The sequence below is a fragment of the Rhinoraja longicauda genome, chromosome 22, assembly GCF_053455715.1.
Source record: "Rhinoraja longicauda isolate Sanriku21f chromosome 22, sRhiLon1.1, whole genome shotgun sequence".
Lineage (NCBI taxonomy): Eukaryota > Metazoa > Chordata > Chondrichthyes > Rajiformes > Arhynchobatidae > Rhinoraja > Rhinoraja longicauda.
This window is the reverse complement of record NC_135974.1, coordinates 26829460-26852501: the sequence shown is the minus strand read 5'-3', so window position 1 is coordinate 26852501 and position 23042 is coordinate 26829460. Positions and strand designations below refer to the sequence as shown.

At 39.7% G+C, this 23042-nt stretch overlaps 1 protein-coding gene across 1 annotated transcript in view; it reads right to left on the bottom strand.

The window, feature by feature from the left end:
• The window catches only part of sall4 (spalt-like transcription factor 4), a 42143-nt gene extending 22817 nt beyond the window's left edge, over window positions 1–19326 (bottom strand). The window contains exon 1 of the mRNA XM_078418992.1: window positions 19249–19326. Coding sequence (XP_078275118.1) covers window positions 19249–19318 — 70 coding nt within the window. The 5' untranslated portion in view covers window positions 19319–19326. The remainder of the gene's footprint in view (window positions 1–19248) is intronic.
• Window positions 19327–23042: the final 3716 nt, after the last annotated feature.

Sequence of the window (23042 nt, the reverse complement as noted above, 5' to 3'; positions counted from 1 at the left end):
CAGGTATGTAGGTTAATTGGCTGGGCAAATGTAAAAATTGTCCCTAGTGGGTGTAGGATAGTGTTAGTGTGCGGGGATCGCTGGGCGGAGCGGACCCAGTGGGCTGAAGGGCCTGTTTCTGCACTGTATCTCTAAATCTACTCTACCATTGCACATCTGAAGAAGGGTCTCGACCTGATACGTCACCCATTCCTTCTCTCCAGAGATGCTGCCTGTCCTGCTGAGTTACTCCAGCATTTTGTGTGTATCTACCATTGCATACATGGTTGCTCCATCTCACCCCTCACTATAGTCTCTCCACAACATTTTGCATCCACCAGCATCTATTGCATGTCTTCCACATAATATGCATCCACAGATTTCTAGATTGAAGTAGACATTGTCTATAAGAACTTCAGGTTTCCAGGCATAAATATATCGCTAACAATTTGTCCAGGACCAAGCACAATGAAGCTATGGCCAAGAAAGCACACTAATGTCTCTACTTCCTCAAAAGACCAAGAATGCCCAGCTTGTCTCCAACAACTCTTGCCAATGTCTACAGATACACTGCAGAAAACATCCTATCAAGATGCATCACAGCTTGGTTTAGCAACAGCTCTGCCAGCAAGAAAATAGTGGAGTGGTGGATTTAGCCCAGTTCATCACACTGACCAGTTTCTCCCCTCCCCCACCAACCTCTAATCACTTCCGTCTACACTTCACGCTACCTTGGGAAACAATCAAGGAAATATACACCTCGCCCACTTCATCCCTTCTCCTCTCTCTCATCAGACAGAAGACAGAAAAGCTCAAACAAACAGATGTTTTTTAAAAAAAACCATTGTGGCCATGTGCACGAACGAGGCTTTTGATTAAATTTTTAAAAACTATTTCTTAGTTACACAATCCCGAAACATCATAAAAACCTCTAAAAAGCCAGGATTCCATGGCATTTGCAACAAGATATAAAAGCTAAATGTTGTTTCTCTAAACCTAAACAGTCATGCCTTGCTTTCGAGAGCAGGCCATTGCCTCTCCTCTAAAGTAAGCAACTAAATGCACTTCCTCTCTATCCACCCTGACAAACAATTGTCCTTTGGAATCCCTCGTGTTCACATATTAAGGCTTTTTCTATCAAGTGTACTATTTAGGAGGAAAGCCCGGCCATAAGATTCTTTGAATCTGGAAATTCAAAGAATCTTACTGCAAATCATGTGGCACCAACTCCTTAAAATAACTTTGAAAAAATGGCAGTGATGGTCAATGAGAGACCTAACCACCAAAGGTCTTACAAAATGCTGGAGTAACTAAGCAGGTCAGGCAGCATCTCGGGAGAGAAGGAATGGGCGACGTTTCGGGTCGAGACCCTTCCCGAAATGTCGCCCATTCCTTCTCTCCCGAGATGCTGCCTGACCTGCTGAGTTACTCCAGCATTTTGTGAATAAATACCTTCGATTTGTACCAGCATCTGCAGTTATTTTCTTATATGACCTAACCACTAAGGTTGGCCCCTGGTGCCACAACCTGGCATCAGGTGGAAACAATACGAATTATGTGCATGTGATTAATCTCTGTTCACTTGATTGGGAACCGGACCCACACGTCCTCAAAGAGCTGTAGGCAACTGAAGATAGACACAAAAATCTGGAGGAACTTAGCAGGTAAGACAACGTCTCTGGAAGGAATAGGTGATGTTTCAGGTCAAGACCCGAAACGTCACCTATTCCTTTTCTCCAGAGATACTGTCTGACCCGCTGAGTTATTCCTTTTTGTGTTTGTATTCGGTTTAAACCAGCACCTGCAGTTCCTTCTTACATGGTTGGTGGCCAATACTGGATCTAACCTGTGGGGCATAATTGCTTCCTGGTCTAAAACTCTAGTTTTTTTTAAAAACAAGAACAATTGCTTGTTTGGAATCACCCAGCATCATACTGACATGGCACCAATTTCTTTCCCCCACAATTTTCCCCATGAGTCCCACTGCCAATCAATCACAATAGCCATATTCTCTTCCATTTCACACAAGTGCAGACCCTAGCCAGCTCAGGACTTGCAGGCAATAAAACAAAGCTAACAGGTTTATTACCATTGTTAAATGTAAACCTGTAATTTTTAATTTGTACTGAAGTGCCCTTAAATCACAAAAGCTGTTTATTTATTTGCTTAACAATGCATTCTTCTACGATATAGCCCAGACGACAAGAACCAGGAATTTGCAGTAGTCCACCCATCTATACTATTAGAAAATGCTTTTGTTTAGTCTTCAACCTGACCACCCGTTATAAAAGAGATGTTCATGTCTGTTAACATTGCAGAATTGTAATCTAATTGGGATTTTGTCAAGTACAATAGAAATAACTTTTGCCAACTATACTGGATTCTACTTATTTTTGTTACTGAACTTAGTTTATTCCAACCATCTAAATGCAATTACTTCTTCAGGAATTGGACAACCCCTTTCAACACGAGACACGCGGTACATTTTGTGATTAAGTATACCTGCCAACAGCTCATTTGCAAATGCAATATTAGCACTGGTGATTCCAAACAGGAAGACCATTCCAGGGCAGTGAACTTTGAAGCTTTCATGCCTCATTGACTAAGCGATGCTCATCCCTTCTACCAAAAAAAAAAAAAAATCACCCTTGAGCCGCAAGAAATGTTGTACTAGAATAAAGATCCAGCACATTTCCCCAACAAAGAATGAAACATGGTAGATAACTTGTCAGGGCCATTTCTAGAATGCCATGCTTGGCATTTGGAGGATTTCCACCTATTAAATGTGGAGAGACAGTGACATGAGGGTTCCCTCATTGCTCCCCTGCAATATCTGCAGTGGTGCCATTTATAATGCATTCACAGAAGAGTCCAGGAAAGAAAACCCTACATGCTTCAATGAAAAAGTGCTCCATCAATTTCAAATAACTACCACAACCTGCCATTGGCACCTGCACTTTTACAAGTGCTCTCCTGGGGAAAGACTTATTGACTAAATTAGACGGACCAGTTGCAACCTTGTAGTCTCCTCATATTTACACATCCCTCCGAAATAACTTCCTTTACTTCTTCACATTTACCATTCTCTTTCAGTCAAACACAATCACCAGATCTTGTTATCCTACTTTATTTGTATTGAAGATAGAAACTGGTGAAGAGTGTTGGTGTCTTCAACAAGCTTTGCTGAAAGTTCAGCAAACAATTAGGAAGTCAAATGACACATTGGCCTTTATTGCAAGAGTAGAGACTTATTGCTCCAATTATATACAGCCCGAGTAAGACCACATCTGGAAGGCCTGCCCAGCAAGGGGACATAGTGAGCAACGGTTCATTAGATTTGAGTCTTTATGGGTTTGTTTTATGACCAGAGACTAAACAGGCTGGGCCCATAAACTCTAAAAGAGAAGAATGAACACTAATCTCATGGAGACAAAATTCTTAACAAATAAAAGCAAAGAACGTTCAGAAGGTGGTCAGCCGGCATCTGTGAAGAGAAACAGAATTAAGTTGCAAGTCTGAGACCCTTCATCAGAAGTGAGGTCCTCATTATTCTTAAGGGACTGGACAGTGTAGATGCAGAGTTCATGTTCCCCCACTCTATGCTGGGATGTCTAGAACCAACAGTTCAAATGTTCCAAAATAAGGAGTTGGGCCATTCAGAACGAAGTTGAGAATTACTTCCTTCATGCAGAGGGCATTGAATATGTAGAGTGCATCAGTGGAGGCAATGTTGCTCAGTATATTTATATATGTTATCCCACTTTTTAAGAAAGGAGGGAGAGAGAAAACAGGTAATTATAGACCAGCTAGTCTGACATCAGTGGTGGGGAAGATGCTGGAGTCAATTATAAAAGACGAAATTGCTGAGCATTTGGATAGCAGTAACAGGATCATTCCGAGTCAGCATGGATTTACGAAGGGGAAATCATGCTTGACAAATCTACTGGAATTTTTTGAGGATGTAACTAGGAAAATTGACAGGGGAGAGTCAGTGGATGTGGTGTACCTCGACTTTCAGAAAGCCTTCGACAAGGTCCCACATAGGAGATTAGTGGGCAAAATTAGAGCACATGGTATTGGGGGTAGGGTACTGACATGGATAGAAAATTGGTTGACAGACAGAAAGCAAAGAATGGGGATAAATGGGTCCCTTTCGGAATGGCAGGCAGTGACAAGTGGGGTACCGCAAGGTTCGGTGCTGGGACCCCAGTTATTTACGATATACATTAATGACTTAGATGAAGGGATTAAAAGTACCATTAGCAAATTTGCAGATGATACTAAGCTGGGGGGTAGTGTGAATTGTGAGGAAGATGCAATAAGGCTGCAGGGTGACTTGGACAGGTTGTGTGAGTGGGCGGATACATGTCAGATGCAGTTTAATGTAGATATGTGTGAGGTTATTCACTTTGGAAGTAAGAATAGAAAGGCAGATTATTATCTGAATGGTGTCAAGTTAGGAAGAGGGGATGTTCAACGAGATCTGGGTGTCCTAGTGCATCAGTCACTGAAAGGAAGCATGCAGGTACAGCAGGCAGTGAAGAAAGCCAATGGAATGTTGGCCTTCGTAACAAGAGGAGTTGAGTATAGGAGCAAAGAGGTCCTTCTACAGTTGTACCGGGCCCTGGTGAGACCGCACCTGGAGTACTGTGTGCAGTTTTGGTCTCCAAATTTGAGGAAGGATATTCTTGCTATTGAGGGCGTGCAGCGTAGGTTCACTAGGTTAATTCCCGGAATGGCGGGACTGTCGTATGTTGAAAGGCTGGAGCAATTAGGCTTGTATACACTGGAATTTAGAAGGATGAGGGGGGATCTTATTGAAACATATAAGATAATTAGGGGATTGGACACATTAGAGGCAGGAAACATGTTCCCAATGTTGGGGGAGTCCAGAACAAGGGGCCACAGTTTAAGAATAAGGGGTAGGCCATTTAGAACAGAGATGAGGAAGAACTTTTTCAGTCAGAGAGTGGTGAAGGTGTGGAATTCTCTGCCTCAGAAGGCAGTGGAGGCCAGTTCGTTGGATGCTTTCAAGAGAGAGCTGGATAGAGCTCTTAAGGATAGCGGAGTGAGGGGTATGGGGAGAAGGCAGGAATGGGGTACTGATTGAGAGTGATCAGCCATGATCGCATTGAATGGCGGTGCTGGCTCGAAGGGCTGAATGGCCTCCTCCTGCATCTATTGTCTATATTCACACCAGCAATGAAGAGATTATTTTGAAGTTAAGGGAAATCCAGGGATATGGTGATGGTGATATGAGCAAGAAGGATAAATGGCGCTGCAAGCAAAAAGAGCTCAATGGCCTCTTCCAGCTTCTAGTTTCCATGTTCAATGTCCTCTACCTATACCGCATCTCAGATCTTTCTCTTTAACATCTCAAGCCTTCACCACTTCCCTGCCTTTGAAAATATTCAATCTTTTTCCCAACCCTGATGCCTAGAACTTCCCCTTTGTTTTTTATTTTAGATTTTCAGTATTTTGTTTTTGATTGGCTTCTTGTTTTTGTTCACATTTTCTAAATTCTAGTGTTTGTGACATCACCTGGTCCCAAAAAAAGGTTTAAAATGTATCATGTGAGAAATGCTCTTAAAAGTGACCAGATCAGCAATCTGACCCTCCTTAAATAAAGAGTCACATATTGCTGAAGAAATACAGAGAGATTTGTCTGTCCAAGGTAATGGCCAAACCATTCAAGCCATCTACCATGCAAAATTTCCAATCACATGCCAAAGCACATTTAAAAAAAGGAGAAACATCTGTTTGTTTGTTTAAAGAACTTCATCCAACATCACCATCAGCCCTGTACAGCCAAAGTAGTACTTTAGAGTGTAGTCACTGTTATAAAGCACAGAACACTCTAATTTTACACAAAGCAAGATCACAAATAAAGCAAGTACTCTGGTGAATCAGGACACGGGAAGAATGTTTTGCTAAAGTAAAGCAATAAGCAAGATATTCCCCCGATCTGTTGAGAATCTAGACATAACCACCACAATGCCATACTAATCCTGGTCTATGCCAGCTTGTAGTGCAGCAATCATATCAGTCCTGTTGCCCTGCTCTTTCCCCACAGCCCAACATATTCTTCTAGCAGGAGCCCATCAGTCACCCTCACCAGCAGTGAAGTACAGACCATAAATATTGGATAAAAGGAAGATTTCTTCACATTGCCATTTGTATCTTTTTTGTAATCACTCACTCCTGATGCTTGAACCACATGATCTATAATTTCAAATTACTTCACAATATTATGTACAAATGAACTGAGGATGCTGGTTTATACCGAAGATAGACACAAAATGCTGGAGTAACTAAGCAGGTCAGGCAGCATCGCTGGAGTAAAACATTTCAGTTCCTCGTCATATCTTTAGTTCCTCTCTCTCCCAACTCTCAGACTGAAGAAGGGTCACCCATCCTTTTTCTCCAGAGATGCTGCCTGACCCACTGAGTTACTCCAGCATTTTGTCTATCCGTATCAGTATTTTTTGCACCAAAAATCACCAATTTCAGCCGTTTAACATTTTAACCTGCAGAACCCGAAAGCTGTGCTATTGCAAGTTGCATATCAGCAAACACATTCAATTGCGCCCGGTCTTGAATCAGGTCTTATACTAAACAGACCACAACCGTGGACTCTATTTCAAAACTACCCTTGGGACATCAAGATTGGGAAAGGCACACTATCATGCAACTTATTTCTTGGCACTGATGACATTGTGTCATCATTGAACTGGACAAAGGCTATCATCACATATCAGAGCTATTCAAAATTACATTTCCTTGCTTAACCCTTTATTGCTTCCATTTCACATTCGACAAGAGGCTAGTGGGTAGGTGGAACAAGCCACCAGAGAAGATAGTCAAGGCTGGATTGGAAAGGTTTTTACAGGGATGTGGGCCAAACACATACAGCTGACGTGGCACAGCTGGTAGGGCTGCTGCCTCAGCACCACATACCAGACGTTCATCCTGACCATGGGTGCTGTGTGTGGAGTTTGATCATTCTCCCCGTGACCACGTGGGTTTCCTCCGGGGGCTCCAGTTTCCTCCCATATCCCAAAGACATGCGGGTTTGCTGGTTAACTGGCCTCTGTAAATTGCCTCTGGTGTGTAGGGAGTGGGAAAGTGATGTGACATAGTAGAGTGAAGGGATGATCGGTGATAGAATCAGTGGGCCAAATGGCCTGTTTCCACACTGTAACTTTAAATTAACAAAACCATTTACAGATGGCTTGAAGTTATCCAATACCTTTTGTCAAGTAGATGATGTTCGTGTTAGATTTAGCTCTTAGGGCTAAGGGAATCAAGGGATATGGGGGAAAAACCAGAACGGGGTACTGATTTTGGATGATCAGCCATGGTCATATATGCTCGAAGGGCCAAATGGCCCATTGCTGCACCTATTTTCTATGTTTCTATGGCAACATTAGCTTTCGTTTCTAGACCTTACCATGTGAAAAGGGAGAGGAAAACCATAGCCAAGCATTATCACTCCTGATCACTGGGTAGTAAGTTGACCTGGACATGCACATATATTGACATGGCAAGAACAGAAATAAATCAAGCTCCTATCGTGCAATCTGCAGCAATTTTACAATACTTGCAAACTTGACAAGCAACAAAAAAACACATTTCTGAGAGTCAAGAACCAGGGGACACAGGAACTGAATCCAGCAAAGTCGTCTATGGTGGGAAGAAAATTTGACATCAACCCAGGAAACTGAACGATTTCCCCAAATGGAATTAGACATTATGCAGATTTAATGATTAGTGTATTAATAATCATATAGTTGCCAGAATAAAATCAAATGTGTTAAACAAATTGTCCAATTATACATAAATTAGAAGCAGGCCATTTAGACATGCAAGAGATATTCCAGCCACTGCACTAACAGGACTCCCATCTTCCTCTTCTTCCACCACCCCCCCCCCCCCCCCATCCTAAATAAGTGCCTCCCCACTCTGACAAAACTTTACCATTCACTAACAGTTCACATCACTGTTCATGTCACTCATGCATAACACTAAAGCTGACCAGTAAAACATACTTCCTGTTAACCTCTTGTAACAAGATACCACATTCAAGTCCTTAGTTCCCCAATATATACTTACAAACAGAGCTGAGAAGAAAGCAGCTGAACTCCGTAAGCAAGTTAAAAGCCTGAGAAGAAACAGTTGTCTTTGTCTCATTAGTGAGGCTCTCCGAATTTCCTGTACAGATTGTAATCAGTGTTCTTACCCTCACTAGAAGCTGCCATTTGGGTCCTTGTTAGCTCTGATTTCTCAGATAAGGTCAAATAAATTAAAGCAATTCATTGATTTGGAAACAGTCAAGTAGAACGGACATGCCATATTGTGGTCTTTTACAGTACACATCAATCCAGTGCAGAGCAGAACAGCAGCAGGTCTCACAATGGAAAGCTCATTCTTAAGATGCATTAAACCTTGAAGCAATTAAAACCTGGAGTTTAAAAGTAGTAGTCTTTTCCTGAGAGGGGGGCTGTATACTGTCATTGACAAATTATAGAAGTACAGTAGCAAAGAAAAATCACCCATTTCACTAAGATCTTTGCATTATAAACAGCTCAAATATTGCAAGTTCATGTTCAAATAGTTTAAGTATGATTTTTTACCGACAAGTATTTGATATGCTACTTGATAACTACGCCTCCAATGATAGTACTTGAACCTGCTTAACAAGTCGCCAATCAAGAATGCGTTACAGTCATCTCAAACTTGCAAGTCACTTGCAAGGCAACAATTCAAAAACAGCAAAATGGATTGAAGTAAACCAAAGCAAAGAGCGCTTGCTGCCATCATTAATAAGTTTTGATTTTTATGGATGAGAGTAGGAGACACAGCGTAGCACTGACCAGTGTTTCACGCTCCACTTCACACAGAGGTCAAACACTCTCTAATAATATAGGTTGCTTTCCGAAATGTGAGCATGCCTGGCTTTAAACAATTAACCAATAGTGCACTTTTCCAATAACAAGCAAAATGCTCATTCGACAGCTTAACAATTAAGTCTAAAATGTATTACCTCCAGCCAATGTCAATGTTTAATTAGACCACAGAGCATAGAAGAATAAATCAAAAAGAAAATTCAAAAGAAGAAAACATTATTGTCCCCCTTCCATTCTTTTATCTAGATCCTAGAATTTCAAGAATGTAATCTCCAAGCATCCTGTAATCCAATAAATGTTGGGAATGCACCAAACTCAGCAGGGATTTGAGATCCAACTGTTGCCAAATGGTATTAAGACAAAAAGCATTAAGTGATTTCAACAGAGCCGATGTGAAGATAAGGGCTGCATTATATTTAGTCAACCCACAGAACAATTAAAAAGTTGTTCAAACTAACAGTTCAAATAGCATACACCTGCACTTACAGCGGGAACAAAACACTCCAAGAAACAATAGTTTGTAGGGGTGGGGGGGAGGGAGAGAGAGAAACACTTGAAACATAACTTGACAACATTCAAGTTTTTAAACAAGCTAAATTATTAAAAGAAACATCAACTCCTCAAGTAATTTGAGTTGCTAAATTAGTAACAAGAAACATTTCTGAAAGAGCGAGGATTTAAAAATGTATACTCCAAATCCTGAAATAAGACTCAGGAATTAAAATAGTGCTACAATCCAAGGGAGGCTGGGGGTAGGAAAGAGTAGCAAGGACAATTCCAAGTGGAATTGCTCTCATTTCCCATTTGAGACCATGTCAACACCTCACCCAGCCTCAGGCAATTTACAGTTATGATAACTGTCACTTATGATTCAGATGATTTAATAAATCAGGCCAACAATGCTTTTTTATTTGTCTCCCAATTTAGCAGTATTAAATTCAACTCCCCTTCATGTTGTGCCTCTGCTCCCTTTTAGCTTTAAGTGCTCAATTTTGGGTTTTTTTAATGCAAAATTAATACAGAAAGCACATTACTGCAGTTAGCAAAGCCAGGACCAATAACTAAACAGCACTTCAGAATACAAGAAGTGCTAAGCATATAGTGGTACTGCCTCAACTACATGCCTGCATTTTCCATCTTGATGTTTCATACCGACCGATACATTGCCTGCACCCAAAATCAACCGTACTTAAATGGCACAAAAGTAAATTGGCACTTGCACCCCATTTGTTCATCCAGCAGAGGCATTCTAAATGTTAGCACATTCTGTCAACTTAGAAAGTGAAATTAGAAGATTAACAGTCACCATAATATGCTGTCAAAAACTAAACTTAAATCTCAAATGGAGACTTAATCACCTGTTGGGGGCAGAGTACTGAAAGCTCTCTGGTAAACATCTGCTCTACTTGCACACCAGTTGCACCATAACTGCAACTATTAAGATTAACACAGGAGGGCACCCAAGTCAAGCAAATAGTACAAAAGCATACAAAAATATGCATATAATCATGAAGTTAAAAAACATACAATTGGATACAATTATGAACTTATTGGAGGAACTCAGTAAGTCCAGTAGCATCTGGGGAGGGAATGGACAAGAGCCATTTCATGTTGTGATCCTTCTTCAGTCTGATTAAGTGGACCGGAAATGTCGCCTGCCCATTCCCTCCCTAGATGCTACCTGGCTCATTGAGTTCCTCTAGCACTTTCCATTTTGCTCAAGATTCCAGCATCTGCTGTCTCTTGTGCCAACACTTTTGATATTGCAGCCAAAAGAATATTTATCAACTCCTTTTCTCAACTGGGAAATGCAGGGTGCAGCAAGATGCACTGTCAGTAACAATTTCGCTTCTAGCTGTATTAATGCTACGGTATAAAACTATTCCTCATGAAAATATTTCAAGCATCAGCCGGTGTAGAAACCGAAAGCACATCATTAAAACATTGCAGCCAACCTGAAGAGTTTCACTCTCCTGCTTTCCTGGCTGTGTTGGGGCACTTGATACCAAAATGCGAATTAGTTCCATTCTTCAAACTTGAAATCACAAAAGTTAGAATTGGGGAATGTGGGAAAACATGAAAATATTATGGCAATCAGCAATTCCTTTGTGATGTTAAAATGTTACAAAGTACTTTGCAGGACCCCAAAAAATGTTGATATTGAGGCAGGCAGGATAGCAGGACAGGTAGCCAAAAGCATGGACAAAGAAGTTTAAGAAGCCTCCTTACAAGGAGGTAGAGATATTACGGATTCCACTGCATATGCACCCAGATAGCTGAAGACAAAGTTGTCAATGGTGGTGAAAGGTGGTCTAATAGGTTGGAATCTGTAAGATATCAGGGGGCTGAAGAAGATTAGAGAGATAGCAATTGGGTTTAAAAACAAAGCCGAAAATTAAAAACAAACAATCCCCTAGCTGGCAAAGGCCAGATGGAGATCAGTGTGATGGACAAACGCAACTGACGAGCCTGGGTTTAGGCTGCAGAGGGTTTGCTGAACTTTTTGAAACTTTAGAAACCAAGTTTAAATTATTTATTTTGTTGATTTGCTTACCTCCCCCTCTCTTTGGTGCAGTGACTCCAGCTGAGATCTACTTCCACAGCTGCTGGCAGACTCTAGTACCTCACTTGATTCAAATGTAATCATTCTTCATACGCTAGCACAACAGTGGGGGGGGGCTCCAGGCTATTCTTCACCAGGAGTGTACAAAACAAAAAACACCCCCAAGCCCAATCAGTCAACAACATCCTGTTTATAGCAAAATTCATTCAAAACCAGAGGGGGGAAAAAAAAAATCAAAGTCCTATAATTTTTTTCCTCTACCTTGCCCAGATGCAATATAGCAAATGGTACCATCTTTAATTATAGCAGCACTGGCCAAGAATCAAGCTTGAGGCTTTCTGGCCTGTATGGTGCAGTTGATATAATGTGGTAAGTATCGTGCAAAAATGTTTAAAAAAATATATATATAGCTAGGCAACGGGTTCTGACCGAAGAAAGACACAAAATGCTGGAGTAACTCAACGGGTCAGACAGCATCTCTGGAGAAAAGAAATAGGTGACGTTTCAGGGTCAAGACCCTTCTTCAGACTGTCAGCTTCTGATGCATCAGCCTCACAGTTAAGTGCAAACACAAAGTGGAATTTATCATGGCTACGACTGCCAGGAGAAAAACAGCATTGCCACAGTCAGGTTTGGTGAATCGAGTCTCGTCCAATCTAGGTGAATCTGGGGTGGCTACTCTTGTCCAAGTATATCACTAAACCCAATATAAAAGCAGTTCAATTTGTTAAGAGTGGGTGTGAGTGATTCAATTTGGATAAAACCAATAACAAGACGTAGCTTCTTTTTTACTGCTTTGGAAGCTTGCAAAACAATTTCTACGATAAGCACAAAAATATTAATGACTCAAAAAAATGATTAGTCATAAAAGTGCAAGAAAATTACAAGCATTTCTAAAGATGCTCATAATTTTGGATAAACCATAACTAAACATCCACATTTTTCATTATTTACCCAGTGTATTTTAAGTTGCAGTAAAGTTACTGAAGGTTAAATGTTGCTTGCTGTTACTCAACACGAGCCATTTAGTTCTTTAATCCAACGCTCTTTAGTCCTCACTTGGTGGAGACTTACCTCAGTGAGGCTCAAGATAATAACTTTCTTTTTAAAGACTGATGAGAACTTATTTTTCAAAAAAGCTTCCAACAGATGCTGAATGACTTGATGAAATACCTTCGAAAAAGGGAATTGGAAACAATGAAGACCCTGTGCATTTCCAACTCTTGTTCGTACTAAGGAAACAGTACTACCCACAAAAGATTAACCAATTCAGACTAAAATTGGATGCTCCTGGTAACCACTTCCAATATACATGTATATCCACCAATAAGCTTTAGTTGGTAAACAGGCTATTCAAAGTCATGCTTAACACTACTGTGGTGTTAACAGTAAACTAAACAACGCAAAACCCTGCTGCCAAGGTCAATTGATTGGAAGCCCTAATTGTTAGCTTGACATCAACTTGCCACCCAGTGGGCCCAAGAAGGCAAAGGTTACATCAGCAGTTTCATGAAGATGTTGGTGCTCTTGCAGAAATCTCCTGTACTGTATGTCACTGAAAGGAAAACTAAGACATGCACAAGCTTTGCCTGCTATTTATCCACGGCAGAAAACAGGCCCATCAAATTACAACTACTAGCACCTGTGGTTAGAACTGAACACTAACTTTCCTTCCATAGTCAGACTAAATGTTAAAATACAAACCATACCTATTCCTTGAAAGAAAATCTCCCACATACTCTTCTGGGAATTGCCAGTTGTAACAATTTATAGGCTCTGCATAAACCAATTAGTTTTATAGACCATTTGGTGTACATCTCCATGGCAATTTTGGGTTGGATTAATATAGACAGGAAACTATCGGGATTGGTTTGAGAGTTATAGACAGTTCTGTGCCAACATTAAAAAAAACAATATAAACATGCAGTTCTACAGGCATTTAACAAACTACATCATTCCACGCAACTTTTTTTCCCCACTAGATCCATAACCCGACTAACACAAATAATTTAAGCTGATTGCTGACATCACTTTTCATCCTTAAAAATGATTTAAAAACACATTAACAAATCTTTTCTATGGTCTTTGGATTTAACAGAAGACTTTGTAGATCCATTCCAAGTAGTCAGAATTATACCCTAAATTTAAGAAAAGTTTTCTGTTGGTTCACCACAAGTTGCAACATTTCATGCAGAATTACAAATTCAGCATATCAATTTAAAAGGGGGGAAAAAAGTCTTTCTTGACACAAGTTAATCATTTTCCCAAGCTTTAAATTTCCGGAATAAGATAAAAATTGAGAAAATATATCCATTCTTGGAACATGCTGCCCGTCAGGTCAGCCTCGAACGAAATCGGAGAAGGATCAGAATGATGTCAACACATGTCTTCCAATAATTTGGGTCAATTAGTTTTTAAAAGGAAGGCTGAAATGAAGCCTTACGGCAACTTATTTTCCTCTCCCCAGGCTCAAGGCTGATCCACTGCCGGGCTCATCAAATTAAGAAATAATGAACAAACAAGAAATGTTTACAGTGCTTTTTGGATATAATTCCATTGAGATTCAAGACAATATCAAACTTTTAGATGGTTATTGCCAGTGGAAGTCCCACAGCCGAATAATCTTTTAGAAACACATTTACATTTCACATTTCCAATAATCTATTTACTTCAACACGGTTGGCTAGATAGAAAACAATGGAAGAGTGATGCAGGATATACGCTCTACAATCACTGAGTTTTATAACAACTCTGCTCAGACAATTTACATGGAACAATTTCAACAATGGAGACAACTGAATATTTAACATCCAAACCCACATTACATTTCTCATCTAATGCAGCAAGATAAAACAGAAAAAGGAATAGTCTGGAAGTCACATTGATAGGTACAGAACAAGAAAGACAAGAGGTCTCAAAATTTAGCTCTACAAGGTCAAATTTCTGGGCTCTTTGCATTTCCTAATCAATTAATGTCCCCGAGAGAGAACTTGGAAATATTTCCCCATTTACATTTGCTCAAAAAAATGGAAATGATTACTTTGCATTTTTCAAGTCTACAAGCAATCTTAACCCTAGCAGTTTACCCCATTTGTTTCCAGTTCAACTCTTCAAAGTCATTTACTTTCCATGTACACAATTTTGAACAAATTTAAAACTAGTTATTTTCTTTTTCTCCCCAGCTTTGATTAAAGCTCCTGCTTTAAAACACCCGCTTTATTTTGATAGGACCATAAGTTTAATTGTACACCATCAAATTAAAAATAAAATGATATTATGACAAGTTTTGTGCTGCATCCTGGTAACTGAAGCTCCAAGTGAAAGATGGGATATATTGTACCACTGGTTTTCCGGGATGGGCTGTTTACAAATGGAATCTGGGGAAGTACACAAAATAATTTCAAAGAAACAAAAACAAACCAAAGAAACACCAATAAACATTCCTGAAAATACTGCAAAATTTCAAATATGATAGAGAATGCTAAAGTTCCAATTTTTGGCATTTCCCTCGCGAGAAGGAAGAGGAAGCAAAAATATGCCACACTTACTGCACTCTGCACCCAAAAGGTAGCAAAGAAATGGCTCAAGGTCACAATATTTTATGACCATTTTTTGAAATATTCCCGCAAAACCTACCCAGCACCCCAACCATGAGAATCGTACTTTAAATTGGTCACAAAAATAGTTAGGGATTGTGCAACAAAGAGCTAACATTTCCTTTAAGCTGTGAGGTAAAGAAGCTCTTTTTTTAAAGTGACTTTTTAAAAAAAATTACTGAGAGTTGAGGGCTTGTACTGTATAACAATCAGCAAGGCATTTTGTTATAAGCAAGCATAGGGAAATGTTTCCGCTTCCTATTGCGAGCAACAGATTGGTCTCAATTACATTAAAAAGCATTCTCATATAGTCTCGCAAATATTAGTATTCCCATCCATTTATTCCAGTCTTGAACCTTTCAACTTAAAAAATGATCCAACAAAATTTCTGGGAGACATGTTTGACGACAGCTTTTCTTCCAACGTAGATTTGTGCAAAGTTGAAAAACAAGATCATAAAGGAGTTAAATAAAGCAAACATCTTTCATGGTAAATTACTATTGTAAAAGCTACATGGAGCAGAAATGTTTGATCCTCACTGTTGCATCTCAAAGCCCAAATATTCTTAGTAATAATGAAATGTTGTAAATGTATTTATCCACATATTACATCAACCTTTTGGGAAAAAAAATCCAATAAATACACATTTCCAAAGAAATTAATCATTTGCGATTCACTTCATATAGTTCATCCAAAAATTCCTCCCCTCCACTCTGAATGCCTATTCTTCTCACCCTCGCCACCTCCTTCCTCCTCCCTTCTTTTCACTGGATGGACCTGGGATACTCAATTAAAATGCAAGAACAAAATTTACACACACACTTCAATTTCCTAAGATGATTATTGATCAAAATTAAAAAGCCATTTGTCCATTTAATCACATTTTCACACTGTGTAGCTCATGCATTCACCTTAATTGAAGCACTTTCTTCCAGGAAAGAACGATGATGAAAGATTAATCAAAATGATCACAATGGAAATGAACATATTGGAAATTGGAAAACTGTTCACGAATGTGCAACATTACTGTAAATGTGGTCAATATTCATTTTTCTGGCTTGTAATGTTGTATTTGTGCATTGGTGCATTTTAGCTTAATCCGACATTCACTTTATTTACACTTCACTCTCCCAAGTAAAATAATGAATTCCATGTGTGGTGTAAACCATGCACATAAGAGGGGAAAATGTTACTCAAGTCTTGAAAAATGGTCAAAGATTCATTCAGTATAATTGTAGAAAAAATAGCACTTTTAAAAGCAGATCATCTATTACAGAACTGGGACGCTGTCAAAATTGACAAAAGATGCACTATATTTTATATCATGCTGCCAATCACAATATATACATCTGCACTGCTACCTAGATTGTTGGCTTTAAATCGAAATGTTTGTTACTTTGTATTTTCATCTTTGACAATTAACAAATAACGATTAGCACATAAATCAAAGTAGTAATAAAACTTTCGCAGTGCTTGTCCCATTTGCAATGTTTTCAGTTTATTGAACCAATGAATCAAATTTGGCAAGAATGCAAACACAACAGCATTATTTTCTATCGATGTATTGAAATGTGACAGTTTACATCATTAGAAGTTGGAGGAAAGACAACTACCTTTTCAATGTATTCTCCCAAAAATATTTCGTTATGTACAAAATCGCACTGAAATTTAAATCTTCAAATAAAGTTAAAATAATAGATTTAAGAGGAAACAAACCATATAGACACACCATGAATAGATGGGCTAGGGTGGTAGGGCTAAGTAGAGTACACAAATTGGAAGATTAAAGGAATGACCACTTAAACCACAACTCTCACAAGCCTCCCCCCCCCCCCCCCTCTTCCTTAACAATATCAATCTTCCTCAAAGCACTCTGTACGCCAATACTGCCCACTGCATATAGTGGGAGAAGGAGCATTGCTCCTGCTTTTAAAGCCAGTGCGCCGTTAAGCTTCTTTGTGACAGGGAGGTACCCAGGGGTTTTGCAAGCTTTTGTGCCATGTGTTAGTACATATATACCAGCACCACCATTCCATCCCCCACCTGAACACAAGATGTAAAGCACCAGAGGAGAAGTTACAGAATGGTTCTTCAGAACAAATTAACATTCAAAATGCTTCTTTAAGGATTTGCCACTGCAAACAATGGGTGGGCCACAGGATAGTTAAGCATTTGGACAATAACAAATGTTTTTTTGGGGGGGGGGGGAGAAGGAAGGGGAGAAAGAGAAAAAAATAGTTCTACCACCAACATAAGGCTTGTGCAAGTTACAATTTACTTTTACAAGCAAAATGATTAAAAAGTGTGTTGGTGAGTCTGGCCATCCTTAGTTCTTGCACACAACAGCAATTAACTGCAATACTAATGGGCCACAGCTGTATTACATTACAGAGATATAAATAAACCCCCTTCCAGAGGGAAAATGGGGGCTGATAAATTTGTCAGAAAAAATATTCCCTGCGCAAATAGGCCTATTGGGCGAAAAAATGCAAAATGCGTACACCACATCGTCACTAGAATCCTGCCATCATTGAGATAATTAACATTAAACGTAGTTAGGACGTTTTAACGCTCAGATATGTACCAATGCAAAAGTGCTCCACGTGTTCCGAATTAGACCCCCATCAATCATTTATGATCAACGCATTTTAAAACAATCTGCAGTTACATTTTTTTAAAATACCAATTTAGAAAGATTTAATCATGCATTGTTGATGAACGTCCCAAAGAATACCCACCCACCTTTAAACATGGGAACTATTTACAATAAGGTAGTGCGTGTGCGCCTTTTGGAAAGAATCATTGACATATTAACACAGACTGATCTCACACCGATCCACTAGAATTGATCACACTCTGTTGTAACCGTTTTAAAACAGGGTATCGCTGTGTTACGAATTAAAGTTCGAATATCGCACCATGCAAATCCAGATCGGTCTCCAGGCTGGAGGTATCGCAGGTCTCGTTTTTAACGGTTTGCCTTTAACCTGAACATCCACTGCATTTCAACTGCAACTTCTGTGACATTAAAAAAAAAATAGAACAAATGCGTCCATTGAGTGGCTGGAGGAAGTCGGAAATCAAAGATGGCTGTAGGTCATGGCTCGGAGTCCAGGGTGATCACGATCTTGCCCTATTCCTCAACACACACACACACACACACACACACAAAGCTACAGCCACCTTCGCTAGGAAAACCAGCTAAACGCTGAGGAGTACCAGAATGAATCGGGGAGGCAAGAAAGTTTTTCTTCCCCAAAAAAAGTTTGCAAAGCTTTATTTCCCTCTTTTTAAAAAACAAACAAACACAGCTACATGGAACTTTTATTACACATTTGAATAGTGCCATCGCGAAGCGCAAGCGTCAACCTTTCCTTTTAAAACAAGTTGCAACATCAACTGGTAGCCAGCAGCGGAAAGCCTAAAATGACTACAAAATAATAAAGGGGCAGGTAACAGAGAGAGAAAAATGAAATTTGAAACAAAATTGTGACAAGATAAGATAGTATCTTCTTTGTGTTACATGTTGTAACTATTTAAACCTACCTCGATCAATAGGAGTGAGTCACGCAAAGCATGCGCACAGCCAGGACCCGTCTCATAATTGGGTCAAAATACCCCCCAAAAATAATCCTTTTGCAGTAAAACTAAACCCCGGCCATCACACACGGGGGGACGGGGTTCAATTTAATGCGAGGACACGGGGAATGGGGATGTGCTGCATGGATTTAATTCGAGGTGTTTTCAGCCGGTCAGTGGTCAGAGCCCGGGTCTTGCTCCCTCCGGCCATGGCAAGCAATGGTCATTTTCTCTCCTCTCCATCTCAACTCCAACCTTTGAAACACAACTGATCAACTTTTTTGTTTTTGTTCCCCTCACCCCACTCAATTGAATTCCATCCCACGTTCGCTCCCGAATGATAAACTGAAGAAACTATCCCCAATTTTTCCAGGGGATATTTGCTGATATTCGCATCTGATAACCAGTTCAAAGGGATGAGACCCTTGCAAAAGGAAAAAAAATTCTCTCTCTCTCTCACACATACAACACAGATATTCTTCCTCCCCCATTATAATCTGTTGATCAATCAAATAAAGTATCAGACATGAATTGGAAACTCTTGTGGGGGGGGGGGGGGGGTTTGTTTTTTTTTCCTCTCCCAATTTTCACCTTTAAAAAACAAATATAAATATAACGCACTCACCGTTTGCAACTATTATTAGCTGTTCGTCCGAGTTGATGTGCTGGGGTTTCGCCTGCTTGCGACGCGACATGGTAGATGCATCAGTAACAAATACAAAAAAAAAAATCAAACAAATTCTTGGAGTTGCCAAATTACTCCATCAAGTGGAGTGCGCATGTGTCACGGTAATTATGATTATCAATAATGCATTGCGATTTATCATCGCCTCCTGACGGCCGATTGGCTCCGCTCCAAGCGCCCCCACATTAGGCTAATGCAGGCGGCCGCGGGAGCGCGCAATCGTGCCCGCGCCCCCGAGCCAGTGCACCCTGGGGACTGTAGTGCAGCTCCAGCCCAGCTGCCCCCCTCTCCCTCCTTCTCCTTCTCCTCCCTCCTCCTCCTCCTCCTTCTCCCTCCTCCCCTCCTTCCTCCCTCCTTCTCCTCCCTCCTTCTCCTCCCTCCTTCTCCTTCCCTCCCCCTTCCTTCCCTCCTTCTCCTTCTCCCTCCTCCTCTCTCCTCCTCCCTCCTTCTCCTCTCCCCCTCCCTCTCTCTCTCTCCCCCCCCCTTTTCCCCCCTCTCTCTCCCCCACTCTTTCTCCCTCCATCCCTCTCTCGCTCCCTCCCTCTCTCGCTCCCTCCCTCTCTCCCCCCCTCTCTCCCTCCCTCTCTCCCTCCCTCGCTCCCTCTCTCCCTCCCTCTCTCCCTCCCTCCCCTTCCCTCTCTCCCTCTCGCTCCCCTCCCCTATATATATATATACTGTGTGTATATTGTATATATCATGTTTATATCTATATCTGTATATGTATAAACACTATATATACAATATACACAGTATCCACACACACAAAAATATATACATATATACAACAATCTGGAATATATGTGCATATTTACATACATAATTGCATATTATATATTATATATATATATGCACAAAAATCTAGACTAATAATATAAGCAGAGCATATAATATATTAGTGGCAAAGTAAAGCACTCCTTTGCTTTCAGTTTCAATTTTATTGCAAATTATTTGTGTGCATGTGTGTGTATATAGAAATGCATATATGCTATATAAATACACGATAATCTGCTATACATATATTTACATAAATAATTGCATATAAAATATACACACACAAATATAGTATATAATATGTGTGTGTGTGTGTGTGTGTATGTATATGTATATATATATATATATATATATATATATATATATATACATAGAGCGTATAATATATATATTGGTAGCAAATCAAAACGTTAATTTGCTTTGAGTTTCAATTTTATTGGAGAATATTTGTGTTTGTATATATTTATGTAAATAATTGCATATAAAATATATATACACACAAAAGTATATATATATATATATGCAGATTACATATATATACAGAATTGCATATTATTTTGTGTGTATATATATATATTTTATATTAAATTATTTATGTAAATATATATATTGCATGGGTGTTTTTTTTCTACACACACACACATATATATATGTGTGTGTGTGTATAATGTGTGTATGTGCAATTATTTTGCATAAATATATTCACTTGGGATTAAATTAGCTTTAATGACATGCAACAATTAAAATAATCTGCTCCAATTAGTGGTTGTGATCCAAACCCTGAGAGCTGTGATTGCCACACTGTTTCTGCTTCTTCTTGTTGCAGTTCAAGTGGCAAATACATATATACTCACGCAAACATAATCTTCAATAAAATATATTTGCATAATCTGCATATGACATATACACAAGATAATATATTTATATTTTTGTTAAAAATAATACTTTAAAGATGTTTTCAAAATAATATAAATATATTATTTGTGTGTATATATTATATTCAGATTATTTATGCAAATATATATTTTTATTGCAGTTTTTGTGCATATATAATATGCAGATTAGAAATGTATACATATATATTATTGCAGATTATTTTTGTGTGTATATATAATATGCAGATTTTTAATGCAAATATATATTTTGTTGAAGATTGTTTTATGTGTGTACATACATATATTTGCAAGATTGTATTTGATACTTTTCCTGCAACAAGGAAAAAGCAGAAACAATGTTGCAATCATAGCTGTTGGGGACTGGATCACTTAAACACTAATTAGAGGAAAATATTTTAATTTTTGCAAGTCAATAAAGGCTGATTTAATCACAATTGAAAATACAATGAAAGTGCCAACAAAGCTGTTACAATTCTTTGCTGATGCTCATGCATTATAGAGGTTAAAATGTATGGTAAACAGGAGGGGAAATGGCAATGGAAAAGGTTAGATATGATCAAAGAACAGGACTTCAAAAATATCTAAGGGTCAGGCAAGTATTTCTGCATTGCTGGTCAGGATGCAGCAGCTAGGTTGGTCGGAAACCATTTTGCTGCAAAGGGAATGGAGGGCATCAAATAGATGAGTGCACAGAGGCAGAGAATATGCACAGATAGAGGGGACAGAGCCATGGGGTGATCCAGTCAGTGAAGATTAGGAGAAGATGGAATGGTGGAAATTTTGAATGATTTCTAGATGCATGCAAAACCTGGACATTACCTTGAATTTTTAGGGATACTAAAGTTGAACATTTTAAAGGAACAAGAGGTGGGAGAGGATTCAGAGTCAACAGTTGGTGCAGAGTTTGGCCTGGGGGACAGGTACAGCTATAATTTTCAATGTACAGATTTTCAGGGTTTAGAAGTTATGGGACTAGCAAAGGCATTTTTGAAATGGTTGGGTCTGAATAGAACAAATTAGAAATATTTGGAAAATGGGGCTGAAATGCAAAAGAAGTAAATTGATGGAATGGAGAATATTGAATTTGGAGGTATCACAAAATGCTGGAGTAACTCAGCAGGTCAGGCAGCATCTAGGACAGAGGGAATGGGTGACATTTCGGGTCGAGACCCTTCTTCAGACTGATGTCAGGGGGGGGCGGGACAAAGAAAGGATATAAGTGGAGACAGGAAGACAGTGGGAGAACTGGGAAGGGGGAGGGGGAGGAGGGGGGGGAAAGTGAGACAGAGGTTCACCTGCACCTCCTCCAACCTCATCTATTGTATCCGCTGCTCTAGATATCAATTTCTCTACATCGGCAAGACCAAACGCAGGCTCGACGGTCGTTTCGCTCAACACCTTCGCTCAGTTCGCCTTAACCAACCTGATCTCCCGGTGGCTGAGCACTTCAACTCCCCCTCCCACTCCCAGTCTGACCTTTCTGTCATGGGCCTCCTCCAGTGCCATAGTGAGGCCCACTGGAAATTGGAGGAACAGCACCTCATATTTCGCTTGGGCAGCTTGCAGCCCAACGGTATGAACATTGACTTCTCCAACTTTAGATAGTTCCTCTGTCTCTCTCTTTTCCCCCCTCCCCCTTCCCAGTTCTCCCACTGTCTTCCTGTCTCCACCTATATCCTTTCTTTGTCCCGCCCCCTGACATCAGTCTGAAGAAGGGTCTTGACCCGAAACGTCACTCATTCCCTCTCTCCTAGATGCTGCCTGACCTGCTGAGTTACTCCAGCATTTTGTGATACCTTCGATTTGTACCAGCATCTGCAGTTATTTTTTTACATATTGAATTTGGAAGTCATCTCAGTTCTCATCAGATTTTTGTGTTCAATTATGGGCAGAGCTATAAAAAGGATGTCATTCGGGTTGAAGGCACTCTAGAGGATACTTTCAATATTAACTTGAATTGCAGAAGCGTTAATGTAGTAAATCAACCCAGGACACTTCACTGAACAAATACAGATTGAAACTGATTCATATCATGAGCTGTCAGAGAAGATGCTAAAAAAAAAAGGT